Below are 10,913 nucleotides of genomic sequence, written 5' to 3'. Positions count from 1 at the left end.
GCGAACGAGGAACTTTCTTATACACTTTGTTAGATGTAATAATTGAGAGTCAAAAAATTATGTGAAGCTACTACTGAGACATAAGCCATTCTCTCCCTTGAGACACCAGCACGCTTGGGTGTCTTTTGTCCTCATGTTTCCTGCTAGGAAAGTGTGTGTGTGTGTGTGTGTGTGTGTGTGTGTGTGTGTGTGTGTGTGTGGGTGTGTTTCTTCATAAGTCCAACTCTACTTCAACTTCATATTGGCTCCTCCTGGAATTCCTTTCTGTGGCCAAGTCAAGAATTGTAAATGGACCAGACTTAAATTCTCTGAGAACTCAGCCCCCTGTTGATGGCATTGTGTAGCATGACTATGGTTCATGCCCATGTCTGACATGTTGAAACAGTAAGAATGAGCCTAGAAATTTTTAGGCTAAAAAAAAGAAGACCAAATATGACTACATATTTCATTCACAAGCACTGCTCACGACTGAGAAGAACAGGGAGAAAACAGATTGGTGGTTGCCAAGCAAGGAGGGTGGCTGTGCAGATGGATATTGATGATGGTCAATAAACATATACATCTGGAATAATATGATAACTGTCACATTCCTTTGTAAGTATAGTCTAAGCCAATGAATGTTTGCTTCAAAGGACAAATCAATATGTTGCAAACAAGGATTTCTGATATGAATGTGCATCTATCCTGGGACATAGTTTCTAAGCTATCACCAGCATGACTGGGTGGACAAACCGCCCCAGGATCTAACAAACATCCTGATAAGGAAGTCTCTTGCCCTCTTCTGGCCTCTGAGTATACCAGGCATGCACATAGTACACAATAGTAAGGCAGGAAAAACTCTCCAACATGTAAACTACAGTATTTTAATTTTCAAAATTAAAGAATGTAAGACACTTAAGATGCAGAATTCTAGGAGGTTGCTTTTCTTTGGGGCAAGCAAATATAGTGTACCCTATGCAGAGATAGAGGATACAATGTCCTGCACTAATTCTCTTCAGCGACTCTTCCTGGCCTTTTGCAAGGAAGAGTCCACTAATGTAGCAGTCTATACCAAGCAGCTGGAAAAGTCTCTTGAAAGTTAATACCAGGATTTTGCATGAGGGTCAGGGCTAGTGTAGACCTGGACACTTGACGAAAGTACCATCATACCTGAATCAGTCTTATGGAAAGCACCCTGGGCTGAGCTACAGTCACAAGGTTCTCTGGACATCCTGCTGACCTTCTGCCTGGATTCTGTGTCAGCCAGAGACCCAAGGATCCTACTGTATATGCTGCCTCTAGGGCTGAGGTATTCCTCAACCCTCATGCATTCCCACATTGCATATGGCAGACATGCATGACGTCAGGTCATTCCTCACCATCCCAAGCCTGGGGCATTGAGCATGATGTCCCAATCTTGTAGTGAATAAAAGGCTGTCTGAACACTGAAGGCAGTTAAACTGCACTCCGTGGACACAGAGCATTGAACACCGCACTGCGAGGCCACAAAATTTGGAGGTAGGTTATCTTTCCTCACCCATAGAAGTAGCACTCCTAATGGTAAGATTTAGAAAGTCTAGACTGAGTCAGGATATGGAACATGCCCCATCCATCAGAGTGTTAGAAAAAGAAACAATGTGTATATGGCGGAGGGTAGGGGGTAGATCTTGTGTGCAATCACACAGGTGGCTTTTCTAGAAGCCCCAGTGGAGACTGGCAGTAAGGCATGTCTTGCATCTGGAGCACAGAAGCTGTATGGACAAATCTATGTCACGATAAAGTGCTGGAGGATCCCAGTTGACTTCTCCATTTTCCTATGTCCTGCTTCCTCTGTGCTCCTACCCCTAGACCATATGACTACCTCTGCCTTCTCCTCATGGAATTGCAAAATAATGTTGCTTATTTTTGTGCTTTTTAAGGTTAGCGGCTCTAGGCCAGGTGAGCACTGCTCCACCTATAAAAATAGTTCTTTTAATTTGTAACCCCAGGTTATATGAGTCTTCAACCTCACTTTTATCCTGAACATTATTCCTGTAAGTGGTGTGCCATACATCCTGCCTGCCAAGGCATAACTCTAAGTATGATGCAGACAACAATCAGCGAGTGAAAAGAGTAAACTTGACAGTAAAGAGCAGACCTGGAATAGAAAGAGTATTAGAGCAATACAGCAGAGTCCCTGGGGTTTTCCTGTCCCACTGGACCTGGAAAGTTTGAGTAGTTTGAACTCAGTGACAGAAATGAGCTAGATAACTCTCTAAGTGAAATGAATACCACTTCAAATATTTGGAGGCAAATATAAATTGAAATCAAAATGGGCAGGAATGTAGGGATGGCAAGATGACTTCCGATAACATGCCCAATCACAACGTAAGCCACTGAAATAAGGCAGTCAGAACTTTGCTTCCAAGGCCATGGGAGACCTAAGGACAGAATCTCAAGAATGTAATTATGCTCTCAGGATGTCTGAGGAATGGAAAGAAGTATGGGTTGCGGTGTTCTGAGGCTCCCTGGGCTTTTGTTTTGCATTTTAGCACAGTAGGAAGAACGCTGGAAGATACTTTCAGAATTCAGATGTCATAGGACAGCTCAAGCACAGCCATGGGATGCACAGTAAATCAGAAATGAGTTAAGGTATCAGGAGCAGTCACTTAATCTGGGCCAAGTGATCCACTCATCTTGGAGGTGAGGGATGCAAAAGAGAAAAGCAGCCTGGCTTGCAGCTGACTCGATGTTCCCTGAGCAGACAATGCAGGGGATGGTGCCTGCTTCACGGCAGAGGAGAAAACACTAGCTTGTCTATGTGTCTCATCTAACATCCCAGTGCTTTACTGTGCTGCACATGGCAACTGTGAAAGGCACTCTCCAATGCGTGCCTAGATATCACAGAATTTTTCTTCACAGGCCAAATCCAGGATGTGGAGATCCACAGCCAGGCTAAGGGGGCTAGATGCTTATGACTGTTTTCTTCCCTTACTTTCTCTTTTCCTTTTTCTTTTGATCCTCAATTCAACATTCTTCAGAAGAAAGCAGCTATTTAGCTGTACTGGATATGCATTCATGATAATGTTTCTTTCTACCTATGCCAACGAGAAGGAAGCTAGTTTGGGTTCATGCTTTATCCATGCTTACCTAATAACCTGAATATTAGAAGGACCTTAAGTGAGAATGAATTTTTTAAATCCATAAAATTCCTATGAGCTTTGAAATGACAGCCAGAAGCAGAGCCCCAGATTTCCTTTCCTCACAATGAAACTTCAGCTCTGTGTTGTGTTCAATTTGCCCTTTGCCTCCAGACTCTTCATCATGAATACTCTGTCTGAAGCAAATGGCACCTTTGCCATCCATCTTTTCAAGATCTTGTGCCAAGACAACCCTTCAAAAAATGTATGCTATTCTCCTGTGAGCATCTCATCTGCTCTAGCTATGGTGCTCTTGGGGGCAAAGGGAGACACTGCAGTCCAGATATTTCAGGTATGTTCCCGGTCATAACCACACCTTTTCCACGTGCAAAAGAGCTGCTTGAGATGGATCAGTAGGTGTTAAATTTTAAATGTTAAGGCCTGACCCTAGTTATGCCATATTGACTTAACCTTCATTTTATAGTTCATGAACTTATTCTAACCTAATATTTCTTCCCCTGACCATAACACATGTACTTTCCTTGGAACCCGTTAGACTCTGGAAGCTCTTTAGGATTCCTGCCTGTAGACACAGCCAATCAGGTTAAAGTTCAGATAGAACTGCTTTTTCTAAACCACCTAAATGTAGAAAAATGCACTTTGTCATTTTCCCACACTAAAACCTAGTCCAGAGAACTGCCCAGTATACGAGCTTACCTGTTGTACCATGGCTACATCAATGATTAATCAATCTTAGAATGTGTGTTCTATAAACAATCAAGACCTGACTGAGATTGGTGTCTGGGTTAATCCTAAATCCTGACATAGTGTTTGATGTAGCCTGAGTTAAAGAGATTAGAATACAGAAACTCCTCTGTTAATGCTGCCTTAAAGGCAATGGATTTCACAAATAATATTGGGGGAATACTCAAAATTTTATTCAGATTTAGCTTAGAAAATGTTGCATATATAATGCATACATGTCTGGTGTCCAAGACCTTTAAATCCAACTCTTAAGGATTCTTTGATAGGAAGATGCCAAATCCTGGGCTAGCCTGAGAAATTTTTATTTCAAATGAAAAGTTCCTTTGTACTTTTATAGTTTTGTTTTAAAGAAAGAAGGAGATTGTGATTATAACTGAGTGGCAGAACTCTCCCTAGCATAATTGAGAAAGTAGGTCAGTCAGAAGTACTGCAATGGGCAAAAAAAAGATGTTGAAATTATTTGAAAATGGGATGCTTCTATCGATCTTGTTTTTATACAAACAAATGTGTAATGAGTCACTGGGAAGGAAGGGCAATACCAACTTTTAATTGTACCAATAACAAACTGTCTTGCATCAGAGCCAATCTGTCTGAACATGGCTACCTGAGAAATCTCTTTGGCTTGAAATTCCTTTTGCAACTAAAATGGTTCATTGCTGACCTGAAAATCTTTCATCTTTTCCTTCTCAGGCACTTAATTTAAACAAACATCCCAATGAAGACATCCATAAGGACTTCCAGTTGCTTCTTCACAACCTGAACAAGCCAAAAAGCCACTACTGCCTTAGAATAGCCAACAGGCTCTTTGCAGAGAATACTTGTAAATTAGTCCCAGTAAGTTACATCAGTAGAATGATAATAGTTGTATCCCAAATGCTTGTTGCATAGAACCAAGGAGAAAGATCCTAGAGAAACTGAGAAAAACAAGGCTGAAGTACTAGCCACTGTGTAGGTAGACATCCATAAACAAGTACTTAGAAGTCTGGGACAGGAAGCTCATGGGTTCTGGGATACAGCCTAGGCTACATGGGAAGATTTGCCAACCTAACCTTCATCAAAGAAAACAATTCTATAATGAAATCTGGAAATATTTTAAATTTCACAACATGTAATTTTTGTTCAGGTTTCATAATTCCCACTTACAAAACCTAATACCTGAAGAGTTTGGTGTTTAGAGTGATATCCACATTTATTTAATTTCATTTTATTAATGTTATATTAATAAGAATGTTGAAAAGCTTGCTAACATTTTATTTTGCAATGTTACCTCCCTAAACATTTCTCTCTAAAGACCTATAAGGAGTCCTGTCTTCGATTCTATAATTCAGAGATGGAGCAACTCTCCTTTGCCGAAGCTGCAGAGGAGTCAAGGAAACACATAAACACGTGGGTCTCCAAACAGACTGAAGGTCAGAATTTCATGGTACTTTACATCCATATTCTTGTCCTTTCCGTCCACCATTCTGTCATCTTCATTCACTCATCTTTCTTTAATTCACCTTCCAACCACCACAGAATGATCTCATTGTTATTTCAGAATCGAAATTATATTGACCAACCTAGACACTAAGTATAACATAGAGTTCAGGGAATTGATGGAGATTGTATTACATACATTTGATGATTCTACACTTGATTTCCATGGACAACACTCTGTCATGACTGCTCAGTTATGGTTACTTAAAAGAGCCTCAGATTTGTAGTAGAACCTTCCATGTTTTGATGTCAGAAATGACAGGTTCCTGCACAGGTCTCTGAGATCATTCAGGTTATTGAGATTTTAACCAGTCAGAGGCTTCTGTATCACCTGATATATTCCTATTTCTTTGAAAACACAAAGTATAAAGAATGAGAACCTTTTATTGAATTCATCAAATATTTTCCCATTTCTTATTGAAATCATATATACTCTTAAGATCAGGTGATGGCCCAAGCTACTGGGTACCAGTGCCAGAAAAATTTGACAGATACAGTGATATAAACAATGTAGATACCATCTCCAGAAAGGACTGAAGGCCAATAGACATTGAAGTGCTGCTTCTCTCTCAGAACTTTTTATCTGGAAGCACAAGAAGGACAATGTCTACCCAGATCTTCCTCTCCATCAGTTACTCTTTCTGGGAAATGTCCTCATAGATCCATACAGAGACATGCCTTTTAGCAGATTCCAGACTTAATCAAGATAGCAAATATCATTAGCCACCCCAGGCAACTAACTATGTCTTCCCCCAACTCCATCCCACATTTTTGCTTGATTTGTTCTTCATCTTGGACTCTCTTTTTCTCCATTTCCCGAAGTGCTTTCCTTGAGGAACTTGTAAATCATGTTCCTCCAATGTGTATGACTTCTAGTCAAACATGGTTGTTGCTGTTTCATTTTGATTTATTTTAATATGTTTAATAAATTGAGTCAACTTGAAAAAATGATGTATCGATCAGCTCAGATGTCATATCAGTTTATGTCTCACATGTGCATAAAACGAACCTGAATGAAGTCTTTGCTTTCTCCAAAGGCAAAATTCCAGAGCTGTTATCAAGTGATTCAGTTGGCTCAGAGACCAAATTGATTCTGGTCAATGCATTATATTTCCAAGGATCATGGCTTCACTGCTTTGATAAAGAGTTCACCATGGAAATGCCCTTTAAAATAAACAAGGTAAGAAACAGTATCTTAAAGCTCTTGTTAATGTGATAAAGAAATTGCAAAGAAAACTTAGTCCTGAATGTGTAGCTCAGGGCTGCATGGTAGAAACTGTTAATCTACCTGTAGAGTCTGTAGGATGCTGGTCTTGATCCTCAGCCTGCAAAGAAAAAAATCAGGAAAACACCGAAAATCATTTGAGTCTTATATTCAGGAAAGCAAGGTTAAACTTCATAAATAGAAATTATATGAACAAACAGTGTTTCCTGTCTTTGTGATTGTGCATTCTGTTAATGGTTCATACTGCTTCTGATCATTCCTCATAAAACCATAATAGAAACAGATTTTCGTTAAAGGTCAAGAATGCCAAAACTGTGCTGCTAAAGTAATATACTAAATGTATGGAGCATGAGTAAGAGTAGAAAGGTATAAACAAACATTTATATAGCATAATTTTTTACTTAAAATGCTAATTTTATATTACTGGCTAATTTATCATTATTAAGCATATTTATGCCTTTTTAATATTGAACATAAGTGATTAAATGTCACTTTTAATTAGAGTAAAACATCTATTTACATAGATATTAAAACATTTCCCTATAACTAAAACATATAATTTAATATAGTTTTCAACCTTGTGAAATTTAAACTCCCTGTTGAATTTTTATTTGAAATAATTCAAAAAATTCTTTAAAAGTGAGATTTTTTTAAAGTGGGAAATGTAAGTAGGACATTTTCATGTTTACTATACCACTGTAATTAAAACCTTCTCAAGAGTCCTACTTCTGCAGTTAAAATCTACCTCTGGATTATCAGAATCAAAACAATTAAATCACAAGGGGATACACAAAACTCTGTCCAGAAGGCCCCAACTTGTAATCCATAGAGGAATAAATTGATGTTTTGTGAGGTGTCCTCAAACTGTTACTGCATCATATAGATCCATAGGAATATGTCCATATGTTTTCCGTGTTGTAGTGATTTAATTTGAGATCTCACTTCCTTCTAATGGACTATCAGAATATAGCTCTGCCCTAAGCCTATGAGTGTTTGTGTTCTTCATCTTTCAGGGTTATAATGGGCTGTAAGGTTGTGATCCATCTTGAACCTTTGATCATGTGTGTTTCTGGGATCAGGCTATTTTTTGAGAAGATGTATCTTTCTGTATTCTTATTCAGAGCACTATGAAAGTATTTTGTTCTAAGTTAGTTATTTTCTGTTATTTATTATTGATTGTGCTGTTTCATTATTTGTAATTGTTGCCCATTTTGAATGGTGAAAATCCTACTTCTGATGTTTTAGTCATCTTTACATTAGTATAGCTAACATTCTGAGATAATCCACTTAAATGGGGGAAATTTTTATTGTGGCTCATAGTTCCAGAAGTGCAAGCCTGCATCAGTTATCAGAATAACTCCAGGTTGTGCTGGAACAGTATAGCCTGGTGGTACTGCTCTGGTGGATGCTTGTTTACCCAACTCCAGTCAGGAAACAAAAAAGAGGTATAGGAAGGGCTGCAGTGCCAATCTTCCCTTTACTTGACCCCAAAACTAACTTTCACCCATTAGGCCCTACCACCTAAAGATTTGGTCTGCTCCCAGGACTGCCACCATGTTGAAAAACCCATTGAATATGAGGATTTCTAGAGCATTTTAAACCCAAGACGGATTTTTAAAATAATACTATTCGACGGCACATTCTTTTGCTGTATCATCATCTATAGTTCTTCCCTGTCCTAGTTGTTGCTTTGGAAATATTACACAAGCTAAAACCATTTGAATAGAAGAATTGTACATGGAGAAATTGTCTCCATAAGATTGCCCCAGAGGCAAATCTATCGGTCACTCTCTTAATTAACCATTGATGGAGAAGGTCAAAACACACAGTGACAATGCCAACGCTGGGTAGGTGATTCTGAGTTGGGTAAAAACATGGGCTGAAAAGCCATGTGGAAAAGCATTCTTCCATGGTTTCTTCCTGAGTTCCTGCTCTGAATTCATTTTATGATCAAATGTGAACTGAGAGTCCTAATAGGAACCACTTCCCAAGTGCTTTTGGTCATGGTGTCTTATCATAGCAGTAAAAAACCTAACAGAGACAGCCCAGTCTCTACTTTCAATTATTTTAATGGAAGCAGGAAGAGGCTGACAGGCTTTACAGACGTGTATACCTGAACATGAATATTGTTTTCACTGTGAGTTCAGAAAATACGGCAGGAATTAACCGCAGCTCATTTGGAAACCTTCTAGCCTCTCTCAATGGTATATTTGATGTCATGTATTCACCTTCTCAGAAAGAAACAAAGCCAGTGCAGATGATGTGGCAAGAAGAGACATTTGACCTCGCCTATGTGAAGGAAATTCAAGCACAAATACTGGTGATGCCCTACAGAGGGATGGAAATGAGTTTCATGGTCCTGCTCCCAGATGAGGGTGTGGACATCAGAAAGGTGAGCCAGGAGATTCGGTAGCATTCACCACTCTAAATGTCTTCAAGAAGAATCAAGTGTCCTTGTGTCCTTATTATTCACATATTGTGAACTCTGTGCCCTTGTCACAAGAAATAACTTCATCACTGGAATGGGGGATGAAAACCTGATGTGAGAAAATTAAGACAACTCAAATACAAAATTAGCACAGAACTTGAAACATAGTCCCCTACATAAACATAACCCACATCATAACCTTTGTTGGTTTTATAATATATGAAAACAGAAAATAGATAGAAAACAATATTCCATTTTAACCTAAAAGTGAGGATGGCAAAAGTTGACACTGAGGAGCTCATAGTCAGGTAGATCATTGTAACACATTTTGGGCGACCTTGCAGGAGGAAGCCTCAGTGTGTGACTCATCCTCTGAATGGTGGGTAGTGGAGTGTGCATGACTTAAAGTGTCCTTGAGTCTTAATCAGGGTTCTTATTCCTGCACACACATCAGGTCCAAGAAGCAAGTTGGGGAGGAAAGGGTTTATTCAGCTTACTTCCATGTTGCTGTTCATCACCAAAAGAAAGTCAGGACTGGGAATCAAGCAGGTCAGGAAGCAGGAGCTGATGCAGAAGCCATGGAAGGATGTAACTTACTGGCTTGATACCCCTGGCTTGCTCAACTTAATTTGGTAAGAAGATGACCAGCCCAGGCATGGCACCAGCCACAATGGGCTGTGCCCTCTCTCCTTGATCACTAATTGAGAAAATGTCTTATATCTGGGTCTCATGAAGGCATTTCCAGAACTAAGGCTCCTTATTCTGTGATAAGTCCAGCTTGTGTCAAGTTGAAACACAAAACTAGCCAGTTCACCTTGTAAGAAGTCCCCTGCCCACGGTTCTCACCATGCACCTCTCTAACTGTAGCATCACTTTCATAGGGTTTGAGTTAGATTTTCATCGACTCCTTTCTTTTCTAATACTTAATTTTTATTTTAGCAGCAATGAAACTTTGAATCTTTGAAACTAAGATAAGATTAAGAAAAACACAACCTAAACCATAATCACTTGTCAGATACATTCCTGTGTCAGAACAAAAGATGTCTCAGAAGTGATTTAGGAGAGGACAGCCAGATCTTCCTACTATGGGCTGCCTATTGTCCGTTTGTATAATGAAAGCAACACACTAGCAAGCAGGACTGTTCAAGGCTCAGCTACTTGGCCATGAGAATAGGTAGTGCCCTTGTATGATGATGCTCTATAAGCAGGAAACACCTGTTGTGCCTTGGGTAAGACGTCAATTCTGAATCTGAACATCTGTAATTCTTCTTTGTCAGGTGGAAAGCAATCTCACTTTTGAGAAGTTAACAGCTTGGACCAAACCAGAGTTTATATACAGCACTGAGGTTTATGTTTACCTTCCAAAATTTCAACTGCGAGAGCAATATGATATGTCAGCCCTGTTCCAGCATTTGGGAATGATTGAGGTCTTCAGTGAGAGCAAGGCTGACTTATCTGGAATGTCTCCTGAGAAAGATCTGTGTGTGTCCAAGTTTGTTCACGAGTGCGTGGTAGAGGTCAATGAAGAAGGAACTGAGGCTGCTGCAGCATCTGCAGCTGACTGTTGTTACAGTTGTAGTGAATATACCCCAACTTTCTGTGCTGATCGCCCCTTCCTTTTCTTCATCAGGCACAATCAAACCAACAGCATCCTGTTCTGTGGCAGGTTCTCATCTCCATAAACTCACATTTACTATGTGGGGAAAGTTCTCGCTTTATCCTCAACATTGCTCCATCTCTGTAAGGGTGGGCAAATAAGGGAATACCTTCTTCCAAGATGAGGCAGATTTCTTCTTTTCAGCCTGATATTATGATGTCTACATTCATCTCTTCCTGTCCAGACACTTATCTGAGCTCTTAGCCAGGTCACAGAGTGACCACAGAGTGTTATGGTTACCTCTCTTGTTTAGGATACAAAGGT

At 39.6% G+C, this 10,913-nt stretch overlaps 1 protein-coding gene across 1 annotated transcript; it reads left to right on the top strand.

The window, feature by feature from the left end:
• Positions 1–3,282: 3,282 nt before the first annotated feature.
• Positions 3,283–10,674, top strand: LOC116883505 (serpin B9-like). The gene is made up of 6 exons (XM_032884673.1): positions 3,283–3,450; positions 4,554–4,697; positions 5,155–5,272; positions 6,377–6,519; positions 8,801–8,956; positions 10,270–10,674. Exons 1-6 carry the CDS (start codon positions 3,283–3,285, stop codon positions 10,672–10,674), a joined length of 1,134 nt encoding a protein of 377 aa, XP_032740564.1.
• The last annotated feature ends 239 nt before the right edge of the window (positions 10,675–10,913 follow it).

Source organism: Rattus rattus, chromosome 14, assembly GCF_011064425.1.
Source record: "Rattus rattus isolate New Zealand chromosome 14, Rrattus_CSIRO_v1, whole genome shotgun sequence".
Classification (NCBI taxonomy): Eukaryota; Metazoa; Chordata; class Mammalia; order Rodentia; family Muridae; genus Rattus; species Rattus rattus.
The sequence above is the reverse complement of the archived record's forward strand: the minus strand, read 5'-3'. Positions and strand labels throughout refer to the sequence as shown.

Excerpts from the sequence above, each read along its gene's own strand:
- LOC116883505 (XM_032884673.1), top strand. The coding sequence starts at position 3,283 with ATGAATACTCTGTCTGAAGCAAATGGCACCTTTGCCATCCATCTTTTC. Across the intron at positions 5,273-6,376 it reads GGTCTCCAAACAGACTGAAG|GCAAAATTCCAGAGCTGTTA; the intron begins GTCAGAATTTCA and ends CTTTCTCCAAAG. Across the intron at positions 6,520-8,800 it reads TGCCCTTTAAAATAAACAAG|AAAGAAACAAAGCCAGTGCA; the intron begins GTAAGAAACAGT and ends TCACCTTCTCAG.